The sequence below is a fragment of the Spea bombifrons genome, chromosome 7 (genome assembly GCF_027358695.1).
Source record: "Spea bombifrons isolate aSpeBom1 chromosome 7, aSpeBom1.2.pri, whole genome shotgun sequence".
Taxonomy (NCBI): domain Eukaryota; kingdom Metazoa; phylum Chordata; class Amphibia; order Anura; family Pelobatidae; genus Spea; species Spea bombifrons.
Window position 1 is genome coordinate 38,508,845 of NC_071093.1, and position 25,231 is coordinate 38,534,075.

General features: G+C 40.2%; 1 protein-coding gene across 1 annotated transcript in view; it reads left to right on the top strand.

Moving 5' to 3' along the window:
- Positions 1 to 23,517, top strand: part of TRRAP (transformation/transcription domain associated protein) — a 59,719-nt gene extending 36,202 nt beyond the window's left edge. Inside the window, exons 56-71 of the mRNA XM_053470894.1 lie at positions 519 to 654; positions 4,093 to 4,284; positions 5,706 to 5,901; positions 6,159 to 6,424; positions 7,434 to 7,534; positions 9,734 to 9,935; positions 10,100 to 10,264; positions 13,146 to 13,236; positions 13,740 to 13,939; positions 14,098 to 14,359; positions 17,041 to 17,266; positions 17,934 to 18,151; positions 20,030 to 20,214; positions 21,082 to 21,285; positions 21,875 to 22,069; positions 22,924 to 23,517. Coding sequence (XP_053326869.1) covers positions 519 to 654; positions 4,093 to 4,284; positions 5,706 to 5,901; positions 6,159 to 6,424; positions 7,434 to 7,534; positions 9,734 to 9,935; positions 10,100 to 10,264; positions 13,146 to 13,236; positions 13,740 to 13,939; positions 14,098 to 14,359; positions 17,041 to 17,266; positions 17,934 to 18,151; positions 20,030 to 20,214; positions 21,082 to 21,285; positions 21,875 to 22,069; positions 22,924 to 23,208 — 3,124 coding nt within the window. The 3' untranslated portion in view covers positions 23,209 to 23,517. The remainder of the gene's footprint in view (positions 1 to 518; positions 655 to 4,092; positions 4,285 to 5,705; positions 5,902 to 6,158; positions 6,425 to 7,433; positions 7,535 to 9,733; positions 9,936 to 10,099; positions 10,265 to 13,145; positions 13,237 to 13,739; positions 13,940 to 14,097; positions 14,360 to 17,040; positions 17,267 to 17,933; positions 18,152 to 20,029; positions 20,215 to 21,081; positions 21,286 to 21,874; positions 22,070 to 22,923) is intronic.
- The last annotated feature ends 1,714 nt before the right edge of the window (positions 23,518 to 25,231 follow it).

A 25,231-nucleotide genomic window follows, 5' to 3' on the forward strand; every position in this document is an offset into this window, starting at 1 on the left:
TTAGAACACAGCACCTGCCTTCCCATCATGCACCTAACTTCTTTCTGATTGGCTGTTGAATTTGCGCTTAGAACACTGTTTTTTGCCCCCCCCCGCCTTCCCTTCATGCACCTAACTTCTTTTTTCTGATTGGCTGTTGAATTTGTGCTTAGAACACAGTGTTTTCTCTTACACACCTGCCTTCCCATCATGCACCTCAATGCATAACTATTTTCTTACTGACTTAATAAAATCATCCTTCATTCTTTGTATTTTTGCAGCATGCCTTTGTTATTCCCGCATAAAATTTGCCAGCACAACATGTTAAACTGCAGATCAGTACGGAGCCTGAACCATTAATGAGATGAATTACCTCTTTAGTGTGATAAAGCCTGCCTGTAATTATCCTTTCATCCAAAAAAAAATGATTCTGCGTTTTAAGCTTTTGGAAATCCATGTATAGACTCTATTGACGCGTTTAATATTCTGCTCGTAATGCCTCAGATATAATACACGCTGTCCCCGCTCTTTGTCCTCAGATGCTCGAAAGAATTGAACCAATGGGAGGCGTTGACAGACTACGGCCAATCAAAAGGCCACATCAATCCCTACCTCGTCCTTGAATGCTCGTGGAGAGTATCTAATTGGGCAGCCATGAAAGAAGCCCTTGTGCAGGTGAGAATCCTTTATTTTTATTATTATTTTTTTTATATTAGGATTATTTTGTTTTTTAGCTCTAACTTATGTTTGTACACTCAGCCTTAGCGTTCGTTTCACAGATAATCAATGACTCTTCAGGGAACATCTTTGATTTAGAACAGCTGCGGGTCCTGGCAACCAAGAAGAATACCGCATTTTTTTTGTTGTTTTTTTTATTATTTTGTGCTTTTTTTAAGAATTTTTTTTCTTAGTGGAAAATACACGGCTAGTATTTTCTTTATTTAATTTGTATATTCCTTTCATCTGCCGTGGTTCCTTTTTTTCCTTCTTTCTATTGAATCTGCTACAAAACCCCTTCAGGGGTAAAATGATTAAGTGTGCTCCTTTTTCTGTGTGGTAGTAGAAGTCATTTTTCAGTTGTATGATAGCTTGGACTACGGCCTAGTTTCGTACTGCAAATGAGAAATATATATCACTTTTTGTTCGAGTTTACCCAAGATTTCAAGAAAGCCTAGTTTTGCCCATAATGGGACCGTCTCTTAATCTATAACTGTTCCAAATTATTAATCCTGATTAGGAAATGTCTGACTTTCTCCAGATAAATGCACAGTAATTGAAGACCACATTACCGTGGCTAGAATTTCTTTTTCTTTCTTTCTTTTATGTTTTTTTTTTTAACAGCTTCTTCTAACACTCGTGAAAGCAAAATATCCCTTTAGCTTCCTGACGAGGAGAATTGTTGTAGTCACAGCTTTTAGAATAGCTAAATCTATGTACTGAAATTGTGCGTATCACATTTTATGAACAATTAATACAGAAAAGCGGGTAATTCCAAAAGAAGGGGTCACTTACTTTTTCTCACCACTGTATGTATTAGATAAATAAATATATACACCCCCCACACACACACCTATCCACCCCCCCACACACACACATACCTATCCACACACTCACATCCACCATACAAGGCAGGACAATTACCTGGTAGCCTGGTAGCCTTGGCTTTCAAGATTACAGATGGCAGATAACTATTAATTTCCATCGGTATATTTTCCTGTCCCCCAAACAATGCAAATCACGCATCTGTTTCATACAACTTGGCCAGCCAGCTACTGCATAGAAACATAGAATTTGACAGCAGATAATAATAATTTTGCCCATCTCGTCTGCCCATTGTTCATGATGTAAGGACGTTAATCGGTCCTTGGTCTTGTCTTAGATTCTGTATAGCTTTATGCCGACCCCATGCTTGTTTAAATCACCTCACTGTATTGCTCTCAACCACTTCTGCTGAAAGACTATTCCACTAATCTACCACCATCTTGGTAAAGTTTAAACCCCCTATTATACAGCTGCCTGTGTCCATCAGTGATCGGTTTAATGTCAAGTAACAAATTACAACCGCAGCCAGACGTTTAACCCCTTCTCTGCTAGAAGGGGCTGTAAAAATTCAGTGCACTGCAGAATATCCCTATATTTTATTTATTTATTTTTTTACATTTATTTCTAGCCACATCTCCTTGTGTGTCATTGAGGAACTCGCTATAAATAATCCCGGGATTAATACGTACATTAGTCATTTCACGGGGCCGTATTTTATTTTCCCCTATTTAGATAGAAGATCAGATAAATTGTACGGTAGGGCTTTAAGCCTTGAGTTGAAACTGAGAGAATTGATCATGCGTGACAGGCTTTCCGTGTGATGGCTGGCACTTTGAGCAGAAGTGACAGCCACCAGTCACTGTAGGCTAAGCCTTATATTGAAAGATATTTTCCGTAATGAGGCATATTCTAATGGTCCGCTAAACAAAAAAGTCTCTTTTCCCCATCTCTCTCTCTTTTTACGCGTACGTACCACTAAACAAACCCTCTTTGGTACCCCAGACCTTCTGCCCCTCTTTCCTCCTTTTTTGTCCCTCTTTCCTCCCTTTTTTTTTTTTTTTGTCCCTCTTTTCTCCCCTGCAGCCCCTGGGTGTATTTTCTCTGTATGCATTTCAGGTATACCATTAATGGTATAATAATAATGGTAAAGGTGATCACCGTAGCAACTGGTGGAATATACCGCTGATTGCTCCGGTGTCTACACTTTGCTCCTGATACATTAATCCCAATGTGTTTCAGAGCATCAAATAATCTTTTAGTTTATAACAACCTTTTAACACGTGTTCCTCCTATAGAAACCTGCGCGTATTGGCCTTCCAGGCAGTGATGTAGGCCAATCCATATTATGTTGTATTGAATGTATTTATTTACAATGGTGTCATGTGTTTGCCTTCAAGCAAGACTCCGGCCTGTTCTAACGGTCAGGCGACCGCGGGTCTCTATAGATTCGTTACACGCTCTGAACAGGTGACTGTATATAAGCCGGCGTTTAGCATCGCCCTTATACGCTGTTCTCTAGAACACCCCCCGTTTATAATATATCGGGCAGCTATAAACCACCAGGCGGAAATGTAACCGCCGTTCAGTTAAGATGCACAACTTTAATAACCGGGGTTCTCGGAAATGCGTGCTGCGAGCGTGCGTGTCAAAAGTGACGGCGGTGATTTTCAAGATTAATTACTACTTTTCTAGCTATTTATAGGATATTAGTAATGATCGCTTTTAAACATATTTTCTATAGAATATATATTTCCATTTATTTTAATATATATTTATTTTTTGTAATAAGCAGCTCAGATGAATGATCCCTTCTAGCCAAAAAACCCTAATGATGGTCTTGATAATGTCAGAGAATATATATATTTTTTTTCCTGTTCCAACGGGACTAGCATCCGGTCCACATTTTATCCAATCGGATTGCGCTGATAATGTATTCAGCATTACCGCCGTCTAAAGCCTTACTTTCCTTTAACCTCTTATTCTTCGGTATCTGCGTTCTTCGTATGGTTTTTAGAAAGCGTTACTGCTGCTAGCTATATATTCATATGGTAAAGGTATGGCTTCTTTACCCGTGTGTATAAACCCTCGGCCATGGAAGCGGATGTTAATATTTCATGTTCTCTTTTGTGAAGGTTTTGTTTTCCAGGAATAGGTTGAATCGCGTTAGAAACCTACGCAGATGGTTATCAGGTCCTCTAGCTAGCATCGTCAACACTTCCGCCTTATCAAATATTGATACCCATTTTGTGGTCACGCTCATATTTTAGCACTTTCATATTTAACTATTCATAAAGTACGGGTATATTTTAGCACTTCAGTCTTTTCATTTTGTGTTGTGACTTAGTGTAGGGCTGTGTTGTTGGCGCATTGAGGTCTTTTTACATTTTTTCTTTCACAAAAAGGGCAACGTTTCTGTCCTGAGCCTCGTTGTTGATCAAAAGACACATATTTAGTCATCACATCTTTTAGAACCAGAGACAATGTCTAGGTAAATGAAGAGGAACGTTGGACTCCCTGAAGGAACCCGTTCCATCAGTTCGATGTAACCGAATGACTCGTTCTCTCCCACAGGTGGAGCTGAGTTGCCCTAAGGAGATGGCGTGGAAAGTGAACATGTATCGGGGTTACTTGGCAATTTGCCACCCTGAGGAGCAGCAACTGAATTTCATCGAGCGATTGGTTGAAATGGCGAGCAGCCTGGCAATCCGGGAATGGAGGAGGCTTCCGTATGTCGTGTCTCATGTTCACACGCCACTCTTACAGGTGAGAGCTTTGACGTATGATATACAATGATTTGAAGTTCAGCAAGATCACTTGTCCGTGCGTTCACAAGTTATTCGTTAGTCCTATTAACAGGCAATAGATAATTGGTCCAATTAAATAGTAGGGGCTTAATTATCTAGAAATGCCCAACCCAGTTGTAAAGATCTTATGTTCTAAATAAAATTCTTTTAAATAATACATAATTATAGCTTTTTCTGGGGCACAGTTGGCAGAGCCAGAATGATCCACATATATGTGCCCATCTATTAACTTCTTTTAGTGTATTGGGACCCCCCACTTACTACTAAAAGCTGTGTATATAATGTAATAGCCATTTGTATACGTTCTTGTATGTGTTATCTTAGTCCAATCTATTAGACAAACACCTTGATTCATTATACTGTCTTGTGGAAACAATAGAAAGACTCGGTCTCAATCACCTATCCCGACTCACTGACTAGTAAAAGTCTATAGAGGAACGGACTTCAGCCTTTCCATAAAGAATCGTCTCAGTGCGGCCATTGTGCAGGACGAGTCACCCAGAATTTAGCATGATTGACAGCAGCCTCCAGGTCCACAGATAAAAAGGAGTTTATTGGAACACAATGGGTTAAAACCAGGTTTTTTTCCCCCAGTGCTAACATACGTCGCTGTATACAGCCCTTGATTTTGTGTTCAAGGAGGAATGTTTTTTCCCGAAGCACTTTCACTTTAAATATAAGCTTCTATCCCTTTCACTAACACAGGTATTAGCATAGGAAAAGTGAATGACAAAAGTACGAACCGAGCTGTGGCTTTGCAGCCACAGTAATTACTTTTTTATATATCAGATAACATGTGATTAAATACCTGCAGGAAAATTACATTTACATGATGAATGGGGGAAGGATGGAGGTTAAGGTTTTGTGCGAGCCGATACTGCGATAATTGTGAAAAATATTACTTTGCTTAATTTATTTTGTTTCGGCAGATTTGACTTTGTGAACGTGAGCAGGGTCTTCAGGCATTTATCTTATTTAGTTGATTAGCAGCAAATACAAATGTTATCTGTGTCTTTCGGTTGCTTGGAGACCACAGAAGTCCGTTTCTTCTTCGATGGTTGTGTTAATGGCCTCGGCACAAAGGGTTTAACTGAAGTTCCCATGCTGCTTGGTGATCAGTGTACCAAGTGTAATCTTTAATAATTCCCAAGGGTTGTGAAGGGTGATGATGGCAAGACTATAGGCCAAAGTAGAAAAGTTCCCTCTAGGGACTAGTTCAGCTCCGTTGATGAAGATCCCTCCTTGTGCCTTGGGTTCTTCTTGCAGCAGGTTCTAGGACTCTGTTTATAGAGGGGAAGAAGCGTACCTTGTCTACAGTCATGAAGTCGAACATACACCTTTGCCAGGCAATAAAAACCTCGTGTCTTTTCATCATTTCAGGCAGCGCAGCAGATCATTGAGCTTCAAGAGGCAGCTCAGATAAACGCAGGCCTTCAGCCAACCAATTTGGGTAGGAACAACAGCCTCCACGACATGAAAACAGTGGTGAAGACATGGAGGAACAGACTCCCCATTGTTTCCGATGATCTCTCCCACTGGAGCAGCATTTTTATGTGGCGACAGCATCATTACCAAGGTATTCTTCCCATTTGGCCACATCTTCAGGAACGACTCTGATGGTGCACCTTAAGTGTTACCGTGCATCCTCAGCAGACAGTTGGGACCCCAATCCCACTGGGGTTTACAGGAGTGCTATTCAATTATGATACAGATATAACAAAGTAGCTTTTTGCAATTAGATACAACGAGGGCCGACCTTCTACTGTCTTGTCTATTGTTTGATGGCCCTCATCATCAGTTTGTTCCTTGACTTATACCTTTCCTTTCCTGCAGCAATTGTAAATGCTTATGACAACAGCACTCAGCACGACCCAAGCTCAAACAATGCAATGCTGGGTGTCCACGCGTCGGCCTCCGCTATTATCCAGTACGGCAAGATTGCTCGGAAGCAGGGCCTGGTTAACGTGGCGCTGGACATACTAAGCAGGATTCACACCATCCCCACGGTGCCCATTGTCGATTGCTTTCAGAAGATCCGCCAGCAAGTGAAATGCTATCTTCAGTTGGCCGGCGTCATGGGAAAGAATGAATGCATGCAGGTAAACGTCGATGACAAGTTCTCAATTCCCTCACCTTTCCTACTGAGGTCTCCAGACGTGTAGTCACGCAGATTAAGATGGCGCCCCAATAAACCCTACTTTAAGATATGTTTGAGAACATATATAAATGAATGGGGTTGTCTGTAAACATCATTACATTGGTTTAGGATAAAAATGGCAGGTACATTTTGATTCTGTGTCTATTACTCTATGCCCCCCCACAATTGGCTTTAGGTTGCTGAAAAGTTGTAGAGCCAACAATTCCCCTTTTGGGTGTGGATCTGTGAGCTAAAGTAATAATGCCGAATAAAGTTCAATGGGAAATCCGGTAAAGGAGGAAGAAAAATCAGCGGCGATAATCGCCAAAGAAAAGGCCGTCCCCAGTGACCTTAGAAGAGTACAGGAGGATAGAGACTAATTGGTCATAGCGCGATTAGCTCAGTACTTTTAATCATCGCTATCACCAATTTGTCTCAAGATAAGGTTCAATGATGGATAAAGGACTGCCGTGTAAGATGAGTACCCAAAAGATGAAAGGGATCAAATCAGTAGTGTGCCTTTTGATATCACTAAGGAGATTAGCGGAGAAAGTGGAGAAACCGCTCAGAACATTTTGGGGAGCTTATCCATTCCAAACCCAAACAATGACTTGGCCGGGGTCAGAAGATGGAGCGAGGTCAAGCAGTAGGGAACATTGTAAAAAGATTTCCACAATTACTGCACCCTCAAGCGTTATTAGGCTGAGCGTGGCTTAACCCATTAGATGCTGGGTCAACTCTGTAGACCCGTTTTGTTATTTTTATAGAAAAAGTTTTCAGTGTTCCCTGAATGAGCAAACACATATGAGATAATGAGTGGCTTAGAACAATATTATTATTACTTATGTCGCTTTGGGATTCCATCTGAGATAACACATTTTACTGGCCCTAGTGAAATGGGTGGGGGTTAAATACATTCATGTAATATATATATATAATTTCAATTAAGCTTGTGCTTTTTTTCCCATTAGGGTTTGGAGGTGATTGAATCCACCAACTTGAAATATTTCACCAAGGAGATGACAGCCGAGTTTTACGCTTTGAAGGGAATGTTTCTCGCTCAGATTAACAAGTGGGTACAAAGTGTGCTCGGGGTCTCTGTTTGTAACCCTTTCATGTCTTGTTGACATTTTTGGAAGGCAGGTGATCTCTTGCTCACCTCGGGGCATTCAAAGTGTTAATCGTTAGTTTCTGAATTCCATAATTAAAGAAAAAACCTTTCGTAGCATTAAATGTCATCGGTGTGTGCTAAATATATTTCCAGTGCTATTTTTAAGAGAGATGATTAGAGTATGAAGTGCTTTTGTGAATAACATTTAGCTGCATGTAGTATGCTACCCATCATAAACTACTCCTTCGTATTATAAAGCCGGTCCGCTATGCACTTTCCACTATAGACCAATCCATGATTGACAGAAAGACTAATATAAACCCTAGTAAAAAAAAAAAAAATATATATATATATATATATATATATATATATATATATATATATATATATATATATATATATATATATATATATATATATATATATATATATATATATATATATATATATAAAAATGGCACCTAATAAATAAAAGGTAATATATGTAATGAAGGGCTTCTGACACTTCAGTATACTGCACCCCCTACAGGTTGCCAGCAGTTAGGCCTTGTATTAAAATGGTCTCATTGCCATAGCAACCAACAGAACAGTCCAATCAGAAGCAACAATTCTGCTGGTTGCTACTTTTCATACTGGAAATGTTCTTTGTAAATAACGTCCAACGCGTGTGATCATTTTTTATGACGCAGAAATGACCCCGGGATATGTTCTTTATGCCGTCACAGGCGTGATACGAGGGCGGTCTGTATGTTCGGTCCCCCTAAGGGCTATTGGAGGCTCTACACTCCTCTTTGCCTTCTACTTTGTGAACAAGGTGATAGGAGTATGGAAAAAGCCATCAGACATGTCATTATGATCGATCGCGCAGCAGTAAACAAAGAAGGGAGGTTTCGGGACAAATCTGGTTAAAGGAGAAGCGTTGATAAAGTAGGTCATTTATCAGCCTGCACCCCTAGTAATGACGCTCTTCAGCTGCCCGGTCCGGGGAAGTGCAGTAGGAACAAATAAAGCCTCTTCAGTATTAGGTTTAATTAGTCTCCTAACAAACCGTCAATTAGAGTTATTAGCTTATGTATGATGCTTGTTTAAGTAGCTTTAGCAGGAGGATGGGGAGGAAAAACACAAAACTGTTTCACCAGATCTCGTTTACCTTTCCTTGATAATTACTGAGCTTGCCGTCTTCTGTTAATTATGGAAGGAAAAGAGTTATCGCCTTCCTAATTAAATACATATGTTGGGGGTTTTATATAAAAAGCGGTTCTGATGCAGAAAAAAATAGTCTTATCGCCATAGCAACTATGGAAGGATCCAATCATTAGGATGGGGGCCAGGGCCAAACACCACTTCTTTCTGAAGAATGAAGATCTTTTTATTTTATATTATAACACTTTCCAACCCAAGGAGTGTCCACCCAGCCATGCCCCCATAGATGCTCCGCAATGCATGTACCCAGATGTATATAAGCGGCTGATTAGGAGATATAAAGGCCGGTGGTAAAACATAGCAATAACAATTAATACTCAAAAGTATTATAAAATTATTAAAAAAAAACAAAAATCATCCCTGTAGATTGAATGTGCAAATTCCCCCAAAGTGTTTACCGCCTTTATAGCCCGTTATTATTTTTAATTTAGAGAGCAAATATGCGTATGTATATATTTGGTGTAATCATTATTCTGGATTCATAAATTATTTAATAATGGCCTCAATTAATCAGCCATGGAAAGCAGACAAACCATGGAGAACATTAAAAGATTTCAGCGTAGTTTTGGCCTCATGTCGTAGCCGCAAGATAATTAGTAATGTAGCATTATAACGAGCTTTAAATGAGCCTCCACGTCTCTGAGTAATTTTTGTTTATGGTTTTTATATATTTTAATTTTTTTTTTTCCTGGAAGAAAAATGTTCTCAGATTCCTCTAAATTGCGCAAATTCTAAGACGATTATATAGGCACACTAAACTTTTCCATATCTCCCGTATTGAGCGATTGCGTGCGTATTTTTTTCTTGTTTTACACATTTTAGGTGATTTCAAAACAGCAGTAATTTTATTGAAATAATCACAATAAGATGTTTATTTTGTAAATAAATGTTTATTAAAAAAAATGGTAAAAACTTTTTTATTTTTTTATTTATCATTTTTTCACTCTTTTCATCCAGATCGGAAGATGCAAATAAGGCATTTTCTGCAGCTGTTCAAATGCATGATGTTCTTGTCAAGGCCTGGGCAATGTGGGGTGACTATTTGGAGAATATCTTTGTTAAAGAGCGGCAGCTGCACCTGGGCGTATCGGCCATCACCTGCTACCTCCACGCGTGCCGACACCAGAACGAGAGCAAGTCAAGAAAATATTTGGCAAAAGTAAGTGTGAAATTGGGGGAAACGGGCTTAATATTCCTCTCTTTTTTTTTTTTTTTTTTTTATTTTAATAAAAGCATGATTTGTAGATATCCAATTTATTACTTATAATCCTGGATTTATAAGTCAGTGTCCTTTAGAAATGTAATTATATCTGATAATTGCAGGTCCTTTGGCTTCTGAGTTTTGATGATGATAAGAACACGCTGGCCGACGCGGTGGACAAATATTGCATTGGAGTGCCGCCGATCCAGTGGCTGGCGTGGATCCCGCAGCTGCTGACCTGTCTGGTTGGTTCCGAGGGCAAGCTGCTACTGAACCTCATCAGCCAGGTGAGAACCCATTTATTGGTGGTGCCGGAACACGTGTGTCCTCTTTGATAGCAATTGAAGTTGGTGAGATGAAAGGCTTATCCAATGCTACCAGGACCCTGCCTCGTCCACCTTTATATATCTGTCTAAATATCTATCTATCTATATATCTATCTATCTATATATCTATCTATCTATATATATATATATATATATATATATATATATAATATAATCACCATTAGTATATCTGCTGTTTACAATGCTCAGTCTCTCGGCACCCAAGCAGTTAACATTTACATCCATGCTTGTTACTTCTTAAGGTCAGGTCTTGGGCTGTTTATAGAATCTGGATATTTATAGATTATTTAATCGATACAAAGAAATCCAAAGCTTCCTGGTTCCATGGGCTGTTTTATCTGACAACACCAATCAATCTCCTTATCTATAAATCTATGTGTGGATCCGATTCATGTGTGTGCTCATACCTACCTATCTATAGTGATAAATAAGCCTATGCGTTATTACTGTTTTCGTCACCATGAAAAGGTAACATTATTAAATGGGACATAAATTCACATGGATGTTATAATCCATATGACCTTCCATCATGTCGACAGTCTGTTGTGTCTTTGAGTTTTAATAATCTTCACACTTGGAAGGCATTTCCAGCTATTTAAAAAAAAAATAATAGTAAAAATAAAATATATATATATATATATAATATATATTTTTCTTTGGCTTATGACTTCAAGCTTTCGCCTTAAAGCGGCTTGTAACTAGATTTAGTTAAATTGTAGGTTATACCTTTATTATTGTGCATAACTGCCTGATAATTATTTCATAACGGCAAATGGTAATGAGCGCCGATTGCCTCATCTTTCACAGTAATTGTTCTGTGAATTGCGTTGAATACTAAAGATGGAAAAATAATTTTCCAAATGACTTCTACGCCGCCGTCTTAGCATACACGAGTGCGAGTGTTTAGATAACGTTTGTATCTATATAGGCAGAGTTTATAATAAGAACGTGTGTGTGTGTATTTATAATGCGTGGTTTAATGGAAAAATACTGTTTTAAAAACAATTAATTAGGAGCCCTTTACCAGATCATAACACACATTAAAAGGTTTCTACGAGGCGGCTTTGGGGGAAAAAAATAACATTTCAAAACAATAGTGAAAATATTGAATAGTTCCTAGTAAATTCAGCTGAGAGTGCCCGTTGAATATGATGGGACTTTATTTATACCCTGTATACCTTTTATTTATTTATTTATTAAAAAATATGCTTTTGACACCCACCCTAGGAGCTAAGAATTAAGCCTTAGGTCACCAAAAAGATGAAATAGCGCTTCAAAGAGACCCAGAAGAGTCAACGTTCTCAATGGGATACTTTAAAAATGCGTAGCGTTCAAAAGGCGATGCGCTATAAGATCTTTTATATTGTGGTAATTGGAAAGGTTACGCTTGGATACCCCTTGAAGAACGTCATTGTAACCTACAAGCACAAAGACATGAACGAATACTCAAACGCGAGTGTTATCTGACTCTCTCCATGCAATAATATTATTATGATTGAAATCCTAGTGCAGTTGTCTGTATGATGCAGTAAGTTGCCGTGGCATCTTTCCTCTCTTTTTGATTTGCGTCCTTAAGCGGCATTGAACGGGGCGCGTGTTATTGAGATAATTCGATCAATAAAACATTAGAGGATATTTCGGTTCCAGTGCAGAGGAGACTTTTTCCTGCCTCGGTGTCTCCGTTGCACGAATCTCAGGTCTTTATCAGGCTGCTAAAGGCAATCGTGTTACAAGCGCCGCTCCCTAACTCTAATGGACCATGAAACGCATCTTAGTGCAAAAGAGAGACCCTTTAATCGGGATCTGCTTATCCCCTCCTAATAGCCGAGGAACTCCGGTATGGCAAAGTGGTTTCTTTTTACAGTAAGGATGTTTCTTGGTCTCGGTGGTTGAATTGTGCAGAGTAAGGTTACTCTCTAATGGGCATTGCCAGCATGCGCCACCGGGCGCACGGGGAATTGTGGCCTTATTTAGAGACTAGCTGGAGTCATTATTCCTCCCCCATGCTGCCTCCATAGCTGCTATCTTGCGGTGATGATCAAATTATGCTGCCTCTTGGTTTTATCCAGAAAGATGATCTAAAGGATGCTCTTTAATTGACCGTTGGCTCTAAGTGTCAGAAACCTGCCGTATCAGCGGTTCTTCCCGAGTCTTGCAGACTAATTACATCAGCGCAGAATTTTTTAGGCAATATACCTGTTACGTTCGGCGGAGAACACCTTTCGCATTTCAGTGCTATGTTATGTTATAAAAAACATAACATAAAAAGTTTAAAAACTTTTTTATATGTTTTATTTCCTATTTTGTTCTTCAAATAAAAGCCCGCCTTTGTGTGAACAATTAGTGCCCTTCAAAAAGCTCCGATTTCCAAGAATACTCCCAAATATTTGGTGAAGTAACATTTGCAAAACAATGTTCAGATGGTGTAAAAGCTCAGTATAATAATTTTGTTGTCTCTGTATTCATAAAGCACCCAAGTGTTCAATACGCTGACGATCGATTCTGTCTGATCTCGTAAAGATTGGAACGTTTTTTTTTATTATATATGCCAGAAGGTAAAAGATATTGGTGAATGGCATATGTGCTGTGATACGTCGAGTGTCCTTGACCGTCTTCGTCTGTCGTTAAGCTGCCAGAGAGCCGATAGTTTTGCCAACCTTGTAAACCGCGTGTCACGGCCGTTATTGAAGATTTTATGGAAAATCTGTTAATTGCGATTGCATGGCTAACGCATATTTTATTAGCCCACGGCGTTATCTCTGTGTATCCCCTCGGGTGAGCGGACTTCCTAATAACGTTGTTTTTTCCCGTCTATTATCAGGTTGGGCGAGTGTATCCGCAAGCCGTATATTTCCCTATCCGGACTCTCTATTTAACACTGAAGATCGAGCAGCGAGAGCGTTACAAAAGTGGTGAGATTCATACCTCCGAGAGGAAAAAAAAAAACTATGATTTTACACCATGAAATAGAAATCGTTTTATGGCTTTTTTATTTGCTGCCACGGTGTGAAAAAGTGTAAATTTGATGGGAAAAAAAGGTTTTGTAGCGGATTATTGTTACCGACATCCCCCAACTCTATCTCAGTTTTTATACATCCAGATCTTAGCTGGAAACGAGAAGCCTCTGTTATAGGCGTCTCTGCCAAGCCACCCATATGCGATTTAGACGTTCTTTTTCCAAGTTGTTCCGGTTGTTATATGATCGGTATGAATGTAAAATTAGCATTGGTCATCAAGGTCACATGTTCTACACATCTTACGTCAGCGCTGGGAGTCTCCTTAGCTAAGCTCTTCCGTTGGACCCAAACTGCCGGCGGATCGTAAGATGAATGTAATGCGGGTACTGCTGACCCATTTTTTATAACTTAAAGGAGCCAAGATAATGTATAGTTTTACCGTGTTAATTTTCTTATAGACTCTGGCCAGCACCAGCCAAGTTCAGTAGGAACTCAGTCGCATTCTGCCTCTGATCCAGGGCCGATAAGAGCCACGGCGCCGATGTGGAGATGCAGCCGGATTATGCACATGCAGAGGGAGTTGCATCCCACTCTCCTGTCGTCTTTGGAAGGCATCGTAGACCAGATGGTTTGGTTCCGGGAGAACTGGCACGAAGAGGCAAGTGTTGTATTCAAATCAAATTTCACTCATTGGGTCATCTCGGCTTTGGGAACATCAGGTGTTTTTGAAGTTAAGAAGTCCGCAGTCTATGGCCAACTCCTTTCTGATGCTGTGGGTTGGCAGGATGCTTACGGCTCATAATCTTATCCTTCTAGGTCTTAAGGCAACTGCAGCAGGGTCTGGCGAAATGCTATTCAGTGGCGTTTGAGAAGAGTGGAGCGGTATCCGATGCCAAAATTACCCCTCACACCCTGAACTTTGTGAAGAAACTGGTCAGCACCTTTGGTGTGGGACTTGAGAACGTGTCCAATGTTTCAAACATGTTTTCAAGCGCGGCGTCGGAGTCCCTCGCTAGAAGGGCCCAGGCCACGGCAGCGGATCCCGTCTTTCAGAAGCTGAAAAGCCAGTTTACGACAGGTACGTGCTTTGGGACCGGTCCCAACTTTGTCATGGGATTGCTGCTTTCAGGACCGGATTCCTAACACCACCCAGAGGTGTGGTCTTAATGATTGCTCCTCCCACCTATGCCCTGCCCATTTTTCTTAACGCTTTGTTAATCTTGTGGGCTTCCTGGGGGTTAGTGCTGATTTACCTGTATGGTTTTCATTATTTTTAATAAGGAACGTGTAGCTGGGCACCAGTCCTTTAGTCTTTAGCATTATTGCACTTTTATATTACCTAAAGCAGCACAGCGTGAAGGGTTGGTATTCGAATAGGATCAGCACATAAAATCAATAATTGAGTCAATTTAAAAAAAAATCTAAAATGTTAGAATTCCTCTTTTTAAGCAGCAGTCTCTCTGTGAGCTGTGTATTTCATATGGTTGATAATCTCCCTTCTGCTAATGATACTTCCAACTGTGACATTTCTGCAGTCTAAAGAAAATAACATTTTGACTACAGAGAGAAGTCTGGAAAAGCAACATGTCATTTTATGGCTTCACAATGCTCTGCTACGCTTTACTTTAAACACTTTTGCGTCATGGTGCTGTTCCACCTGTGTGTTTTCATAAAAACAATTCAGAAGCGAAATAAGACATTTATTTTTTATCCCCCCCCACACCTTTATTAATACCTCACTGTTGTGTCCACGTATTGATTAAAGCTCAGGAACCTTTACACGAGCCGGTTCTTAAACCTTTCATCATCTGGATTAATTCTAATGTAAATGTGAAGCCTGATGGAATCATTTGAAGTGGATCAGAGCCTTGGAAAAAGCCATGCTGGCCGCCCCGGACACGTAGACATCAACAATCCCCAAAGGGGTTCAGAAATGTCTTTGGAACCTAATGTTCTGATCGCACGGGAAAACGTTAGATTGATATCCGACCAGGCTGGTCCAAATCAGGCTTGATTCTTTACGAAGATCATTAAACATATAATCCTGCCACGCTCTGGCCAAAATCAACGTGAGAGAATATGTAACAATGCAGAAAGCGTGAATAATCCCCCCCCAGCTATGGGAGAGTCAGCGAGTGACTTTTGTAGAGTTCCTGGCGGTTTGGAGCGGATTCAGTTGAGTTTTAGGGCAGTTCACGGCTGTCAAGTGGTTATAAATATTTATCATTGTTTGAAAGGTGGTTTTCTGACGCTAATCTGGCATCTCAAAGATGGTCCCCATCTATAATTTAATATTACCCGGCAAGATGTTCGTATTTATAATTAATGACCATCTTCCAAAATATGTTGCTTTAGTCTGTGGGGGAAAAAAAGCAACAAAACATTTTTTGGGGTTATTGTATAGTGTTGTCTGAGCCGTGAACTTTCTTGTCAGCGCTACCTGTTTCTCACATGTTCCTCTGGATTGTGGTGGCTTAGTTATTAAATATGAATTCCATATGTTTTCAGCTACTTTCCGGAATGTTCTTATATGGAACTTTGGTGGCAACCGGTAACTGTTATGTAAGCTAAAACTATGGGTTTTTTTTGTTGACATTCCATGGGTTGGCCAAATCTCCTCGATCCTTCTGCTGCCATGGCCCGATCCAACTTTAACTTACCCCAGGCTCAGGGCAGGGGCACAGGCGTTGTAGTTCATCCACCGCTAAACCCTAACGCGCTTGGCACGTTGATGGCTTTTTGATGTTAGTGGGGGGTGCCTCTCCCTCATGCCGTGATACAGCTCTCAGCCGCTCTTATACAATAAATTATTTTGGGCAGCCAAGGTCAACGCCGAAGCACTTCTTCAAATTGCTGTGCGGTTAGTGGCATAGTGGCTTCTCAAGCAGTTCAGTGACTGTGATTGGGAAATTGGCTGATGGGATTCATTTTAAAGTAGCTTCCAGCTTTAAATATGACCTACATATCTTGCGCCCATTAAGTATTTCATGATTTAGTCTGTGAGGCACAACAGTTGCATGACAGTAGATAATGGAAGTTCTGAACCATATGATTAAATTTAATGGATGAAGGCCACCAGGCTAAAAGGCATCGCTGCCGTCTCTTCTGGTTGCTGTGATTGTTTGCACACTATCGGAAACTCAATTGTAGTTAATGCCCTGCGTTTTTATCTACCTCCTCTCCTCCCTGCTTCTGTTCAATGGGTCTGTCTCTGGCAGCAATCTAGTCACAATGGGAGAAAAGGAGGGAAAATGCTTGTCTTGCTTGCTTAACTTCATAAATATCTATATTTTATTTTTCTGCGTTATCGCTCCCGGGAACCATAAAATCTATTCTCATGCTTCCGAAGAATGACCACGTGCCGTGCGTGAGGACTTTAACATTCCCAAAAGGGTTTATCATAGCAGATGTTTTGTTTTTCTGTTTTATATATAATATATATATATATATATATAATATATATATATATATATATATATATATATATAATATAAATATAAATAAAAAAATGCACATTAATTCTTAAACATGATGGTGTCTTTATTGTTTAAAAATCAATTCTGATTTCAGTTTTATGCACCAAAGGTTGTGTTAATAAGACGTGGGCACATGTTATAGTCTTTGTGTTCAGTGTTGCTTAATATTTAATGTGTTTACAGAAATAATGTTTTATATAGTTATGTCATTTTATATATATATATATATATATATATATATATATATATAATATTTTAACCCAACCAGTACTTGTTTCTTCAGACTTTGACTTCAGTGTCCCCGGCTCAACCAAACTCCACAATCTTATTTCAAAACTAAAGAAGTGGATTAAGATCTTAGAAGCGAAAACCAAGCAGCTGCCCAAGTTTTTCCTCATTGAAGAGAAATGTCGATTTCTGAGCAACTTTTCAGCACAAACCGCGGAAGTCGAGATTCCTGGCGAGTTTCTAATGCCAAAACCCACACATTATTATATCAAAATTGCAAGGTAAGGTCGATGGCATCTATTAAAGGCGGAAACAAATAGTCTGGAAAGCTTGCAGTCTATTACACTTCAGTTAGGCAATTAAGACATCTTTATACCAAATTTGCTCTAAAGCCGAGTGACAAAACCTTTAAGACTTTTTGGTGAGGAGCTTTTTAATCAAAACTCTATTGCCGATGCATATTTACCTTGCACCGAAATGGGTTGCCTATTCTCCCGATCACCTCCATACACTACAGCGCAAGTGATACATAGTCATTTTGCACGCTATAGTAATCAACACACCCACTTTATTCATTGATTGTGTCTGAAAGCAGGAAGGAAACAAATTATTTAACAATTTATGGAAATATTCATAAAGAGCATTTCTGATGCAAATTGTGTAAAGATCAGAAGGAACAGTCAATCGGTTCCTTAGTGATTATATGAAAGATGAGCCAGCTGCTTTGGTGGCATTAGGACTATGTGAGGTCAGGTGGTCACGATATATCTTCTATATATCTTCTATATATCTGTGTAAGAATATGATCGTCTTGCATGGAGTAGACTTCCCTGCTGTCGTTTTCCACAAGATCAGCTGTCATTCCCATATGTATGTTGTAAGACCAGCAGAATGCAACAATGTAGATGGTGTGTTTACATGGTGAAACCAACAAATTTCTCTCTGTAGATTTATGCCTAGAGTGGAGATCGTTCAGAAGCACAATACAGCCGCCCGGAGACTTTATATCCGGGGCCATAATGGGAAGATCTATCCCTACCTAGTGATGAATGATGCCTGTTTGACGGAGTCCCGTCGAGAGGAACGGGTCTTGCAACTTCTTCGCTTGTTGAACCCTTGCTTGGAGAAGAGAAAGGAGACTACAAAACGCCACCTTTTCTTCACCGGTACATATAAATTATATTTTAATAAATATTCAGCTGATAGATAAGTTTGGCAAGCAACCAATGCTGGAATTTTTTTTTATTTCTTCTTCTTAACAGTATGTGTGTGGAAATGTACAATGATTTATCCGTTATAGTAGCTTAGATGTATAGATCGAGCTGCTTTCAAATGAACTCCTTAGTGTATAGAATTGGTGTGTAGTGCATAACGGAAGTTGTCTATACACAAAACGTGCAAGCAAATGCATGTATCAAAGCACTTTGTTGGCACTGCCCACATTGTGACTGATTTGCATACCGGATTGCATAGTAATCATGTTAAACTCATTTACATATCTGAGTGTATGTAAGAGTCAAACATATGTTGGCATTCCAGCCAGCAATATACAGGTTGTTTTATGCTGTATTTTTGGGATGTTAGAATTTGAGTTTTAGAAAGCTCTTCCCATCCTGGACATAGGCCTGCTATGCATTAGTCGGGATAGCCACTATACATTTAGGGAACTGGATTTAACCCATACAAACTCCAAACAGCTTGAAATATGCCTGATGTGTAGTGTACGAAAGATTATTTTTGTTCAATCTGCCATGTTCCTGTTTACGATGGAATTAATTGGAATTCCTCATCTCCTGTTGGGTTATTTATACTTCTCTATGCCAGAGCTGGCAAGCATAGGAGGTTACGTGTATCCCCCCAAAGCGTTAAATGGAAGCAAACAGAAGATGCGGCATACTAATGAGGAGGCCTCGCGTGACGCATATCGTGTTAATGAGTCTGTAATTATCAGACAGATAGCAGGCACGTCATAAAACATTTAATCAAGACTTTCAATCTCTGTTCTATGGGAAAAAAAAAGAAAAAGCTTTGCTTTTGTAGCAAGTACGTATCCAGCCAGCTACGCATCATGGGAATTATAGTTCATCGGCAAAAGAACAGCGCGTTGTCCGCCACTGGGTTAGGGTCTCTGCATTGGGTTAACTTGTATGTTTTGTAGTTACTTAATGCAGCTAACTTGTGGAGTACTTACTATAAAGATCTTGATTCTGTGGTGTGAATGCAAACTTCTGCCATTGCAGTAAATCAAATACAATATATTTTCTCCTCCCTCAACTTCCTCTACTGATCAGTCGTACCGATGCTAGCAGAATGCTGTGTTTGGCTGAAGCTTCTTGCTTGGTTTTAAGAGAGCGTAAAGTGCATTTGCTTTCAGTAGATCCCAATAACTAATGTTATACACACACATTCATACACACACACACATTCATACACACACACATTCACACACATCCATTCCTCACTCCCTCCCCGGTTTGCATGCTGTAAAGTGCATTGTTGTCTATGCGCTCCAATATTCAATACAAATAAAATTAACAGTTCAATTAAAAAACTAATGGAGCCATGAACTTTCCTTTTAAATGTGCTGACTTTTAATCCTTTTGACATCATCGTAAAAGGTGATGTCTTGGGGGTGGGAGAGTAAACACGCTTAATCTGTACACTTGCTTACCATCCTACTGGCATGGTGTATGGAACAATTGTAAAGTGTATCACGCTTTAATAGGCGTTCAGTTAATGCCCTCTGGCATTTTAATAGTTAACACACTGCTAGAATTTTTGGATTCCCGAAAGTATGAAGCATACACGGCGTGAGATCCGCAGTCACGCTCTACTAGTTATTTGTTTTCCTAGCTTCCAGTAAAGGATGATTGCTCTGCGTTGGGAAGGGACTCTGCGGGGCCAGGTGTGTGCATCTGCTCTAGTGAATCCCGCTAATCTCTCGCCGTCGAGCCGGTCGAGGGCTGAGTGTCTACATTACTTTCTCATAGCACTAATCAATTTACCTCCCACTTCTGTCTCCCTCTTCAAACAATCGCTTCCAGTCCCCCGTGTTGTGGCTGTCTCACCGCAGATGCGTCTGGTAGAAGACAATCCTTCTTCTCTCTCCTTGGTGGAGATCTATAAGCAGCGGTGCGCCAAGAAAGGCATTGAGCATGACAACCCTATTTCACGTTACTATGACAGATTGGCCACCGTCCAAGCACGAGGGACGCAAGCCAGTCATCAGGTACGGAATCCTTGATTAATGAATTTGGAAGCGTTACTGTGGAAGCGCTCGGCACCCTCCCTTGTTTTAATCATTCTGCGCTTTGCGTTTCTGTACAAGTTTGTCATTTCGCTCTAAATTAGTTGAACAGAAGATGATGATAAGCTCGGTCATTCTCCGCAGCTGGACTGTTCTGTTGGATGTTCATACGGTCATCTGCTACTTGGAAGAATTACATTTTCTTCCCCTTCCCCCCATCTCATACGTCTGTATAACAGTTCAATTAACCATCCAAAGGCCAGGGTTTTGTGAAATGAAGTAAATACAATGGGGGTTATTAACGTTATGATCCCCCTTCGCACATCTCGCTGGACCAACCAGCCGTCTAGGGGGTACTACATATTTTAAAGGGGCCAACGTGTTTTCTTACCTCTGTATAAATGGGGTGAGAGGCCAGTGGGCCAGTAATGGGGAGATTTCTTCTCTTGTTTGCTCCATGATGGTCGGAGCTGAAGTGACTTATGATGATTTATTCACTAAAGCATTCCAGTGTGCTATTTGCCTTGATTGCTTTTTTGGTGAATTCAACTTATCTTAGTATGAATACATTAAAATCAGAGTTTAAGTATTTATAGTAAGACACTTTAAAGGGAGTTTAATAAGGTATGTTTAGCACATTAGTCCAAGCTAGAGCAACTTACATAGAGTGATGGAGATATGCAACAGGAGTCTCCTAGAGGTAGCCCGGGGCTACTGAGAACTCTACAAATGGCAGGCGCCCTCCTTGTCTGGATTTGGGGGCCTTCTGCGGAAACGGGTTAAAAGGAGAAGACAAAAAACACAAAACAATGAATGTTGTTTAAATAAAAGTGCGGTTTCTCTTTCTAGGTTCTCCGGGACATCCTGAAGGAGGTTCAGAGTAATATGGTGCCCCGCAGCATGCTGAAGGAGTGGGCGCTGCACACCTTCCCCAACGCCACGGACTACTGGACTTTCCGGAAGATGTTTACCATCCAGCTGGCTTTGATCGGCTTTGCGGAATTTGTCTTTCATTTGAACAGGCTGAATCCGGAGATGCTGCAGATTGCGCAGGTGCGTCCGGTGTTTGAAGAAGCAGGAGAGCTTCTGCCGGTGATCAAACCACTCTAGCAGAACATAACTGCACAAATCCTCCTTTAATTGCGTTGCGGACTTAACCCTTTCGGTGCCAGCAAGGGAAACGACATCTAAAGCAATATTGTATTTTGATTTTTTTCGGGGGGAGGGGCATATCTCGATGGAAATGCAATCAGATACATTTTCCAAATTCAGTTAAAATCATACCTGAGCCCGCAAAGCTCCCGGGTAATGTTAGGTAATGATTTGACACGCACCCCCCTGTTTGCTTGCAGCAGAAACAGTACACATTCTCCCTGACTGCATCTATTAACCACGTCAGTCTGTCATCCTCGTAGAAGTGTGTCGACGCAGCGGGGGTCCTGTTCTCGGGACCCTCCTGCCGTGGCTTGTCATTCCTCCCCGCTGTGATTTTGGAGCGTGTCCAGCTCCCTAAATCCTGTAATAAAGAAAACAGAAATCTGTACAATTAGTCAACAGACCATGCAGAAAGAATCGTTGTGCAGGTGTTTTTGTAACGATGACATAGCTTTATATGTAATATAAATATCTTTCAAACCTTCAGGATACCGGCAAGCTCAATGTTGCTTACTTCCGATTTGACATCAATGACGCCACGGGGGATCTGGACGCAAACCGCCCTGTGCCTTTCCGGCTAACACCAAACATTTCCGAGTTCCTCACGACAATCGGCGTATCCGGCCCGCTCACGGCTTCCATGATTGCTGTCGCTCGTTGCTTTGCCCAACCAAATTTCAAGGTACGGTAACTAAAATACACATTAACCCCTTCCACTGCACATAAAGAATACAATGCCAGCGTAAATTTCAGAAATGGTTCCCTTTTAACAGCCAAAACCTTCATATTTTACCTTCTTAAGCTCTGTTGGCAGAGATGCATATTTTTATGTGTCGAAAATAAAGGTATTTATATTTAATGCTTTCACTAAATCCCAAGGATTTTATTGCTAATTAGGAGAGCTTAGAAGTAAGCTTTTTTTTACAAAATCAGCACATTCATACACTAAAATTATGTCAACCTCCGAATATAGCCAATTAAGCCTTATGATTTATTGATTTTAATGCTAGAACCTGGTGCAGCTGAACCAGTAAATGTAGGCTGTTCTGCGCATGTTTTCCATAATAAAACGATCTTACCGCTTTAGTCGTTCGAATAGAGTCAATGTGTTTTTCTAATAAAGAAATCGCAAAGATGGACTAAAAATGATACCTTTTAATGGCTTACTAGTAGGCTAGTACTTAACACGTACATTCAGGACACTGAAGTCCCTTCTTCAGGCATAGTGAGGGGAAAAAGTGTAGATCTGGACAGATGAGTTGCAACCACCCAGTCATACTAGCCCCATGCTGTCTCTCCAAAAAGATGTAGAGTCTTCAGTTGAAGTTGATAACCTTTTATTGGGCCAACATAGAAAAAATGTAAAATTACGTAAGATTTCAGGACCTCAGAAGGTTCTTACTTACAGATGTCTTCGTGAGATGACTGGATGAAGTTAATTGTTTTGGATGTTCCATCACCGCAATTAGCCAGAGCTTCCATCCCACAACCGCTCTTCCTGTTGATCCTAATTATCCATTTTCCCTTTCCGCTCAGGTTGATGGCATTTTGAAAACGGTTCTTCGGGACGAAATCATCGCTTGGCACAAAAAAACACAAGAGGACACTTCTTCACCTCTCTCGCCAGCTGGGCAGCCGGAAAACATGGACAGCCAGCAACTAGTTTCACTGGTTCAGAAAGCGGTCACGGCCATTGTCACCAGACTACACAACCTCGCCCAGTTCGACGGAGGGGAAAGCAAAGTCAATACTCTGGTGGCCGCGGCAAACAGCCTGGATAATTTATGCCGCATGGATCCTGCATGGCACCCCTGGTTATAGACTATTTCTTCAGAGCCTTCTTCGAGGTCTGGCTCCTGGAAGTCCAGATTAAACTCCTGGCAGAGAAGGGTTCGTTTAATACGGATGCAATCGGGAGTTTCTCCAAGCTGTGAAGAACAAGTACCTTTTCCAACAGCTGCTCTTGACCATGCAGTGGTCCTGGTCTACCCATAAACTATATGTACGTTTTTGTGCATTAACCGCTGCCAGCCGTCTAGGGACCAACAACTGAACAACTGGTCCTCAGGTGGCTAAAACAATATTGTGAACATTAAGAACACACACACATATAATATAAAATATATATAATATATATATATTATATATATAATCCATGTGCTTTGACTGCAATCTTTCGGGTAATGTAAAAAAAATTTCCCCTCAAGGCCAACTTCTAAGCCAAGAAGGACACTAATCATGTTTACAGAACAAATTTTTCTTTCTGCTGATGTCATTAAGTGGTACATTTTTTTTGTTTATTTTTTTAGAAAAAAAAAAAGTAATATTGATTTTCAAAAGTTCAAAGACATCACAAAACGTTTCAAATAGCAGAGGTAGTAAAAGAAAACAAAATACAAAGAGAGCAATGTACAGACACATAATGATTTTCCTTCCCTTTCTTTTGTGTTCTTGAATTGTATAAAGCAGAAAAATCTTAAGCAGATGTAACATTTTTATACTTTTTAACAATGGCTCGTCTGTATCTCCCTTGGTTTTAGCCCTCTCAACTTTGTTACATTCTGATACCGGAACACGGACTGTTAATTTTAAGCGAGAGCCAAGCTGTACAAAATAATATAACGTGTATAGATTTTTTGTTTTTCTGTTTGTTACATGAAATTCTAGAACAATTGCTCCACTCTTCATAACAAAATGAAGATGAAGTTTATGAAATGAATGTATGCGCAGCCCAGTGCCTCTAGCCAAGCCCGCACAAACATCGACAGAGTTGTGAAACATGGACTTTTATTGTATTTCCTCTTTACATTTTTCCGACTCTGTTCTGGGAGAAATTATGACAATTTACGTGTTCTTTAAAGAAAAAAAAATGGCTGTGCTTTGGACGTTCTTTGCCATAAGCTGTTTTATAAAACCAGTGTTAAGAGAGATCAGTCTTATGTATTTGTACATTTTGGTTTTCAGAATAAATATTTTGGAAAATGACAAGTGGAACAGGACTCTTTCTCTGGTTTTAATTTAAAATCAGATGATGGGATTTTAATTTTTTTTTGGAATGGTGATAAGTATGGAATATAATCCAAAGTGGGTATAGAATGGGAACCAGTAAAACCAGTGTCTCCCTACACACCTGCGTAGTCTAGCTTAACCCCTTCATGACAGCCCATACATGTACAGGCTGACAATGCATTGTTTTTAATGGGTTTAAGGACAACCCATTGTCCTTAAGGGGTTAATATAAAACCAAGTGAACTGTTAGTAGTCAATATGAGTCTAACCAGGTTTATCAACTAAAGGTCTGCATAAGGTCCACTTCAAAATGAACGCTTGTCATGCTGACCACCTGGGACCCCATTGATCCTGACTATGAGTGTGATGATTGACGCAGGTCACTCATGTTAACAATCACACGATTTATTTAGAAATATAGAGTTTGACGGCAGATAAGAACCATTCAGCCCATCTAGTCTGCCCATTTTCCCTGTTAATACTCAAGCCTTGGGTTCAGGATGGCTTTATGACTATCTCATGCATGTTTTAATTCCCTTACTGTATTTGCCTCTACCACCAATAATGGGAGGCTGTTCCGTTTACCCACCATCCTTTCAGTAAAGTGCACCTTAACTGCATTGTATCAAAGCCTCTGACCTTCTGGTTTTACATAAAAACTTAATATTTAGTGTACAACGGTGTAAGCTGTAGGATTGGCCAAAAGGACAGGAAATTGATCAGAAAATGTTGGTTTTGGCAGCATCCCTCAGATAAACGAACCCCTTACCGTTAAACGAAAGATCTCAAAAATAAGTGATAGGAATGTAAAAAGCTCTGAAGGAAACAGCACCCC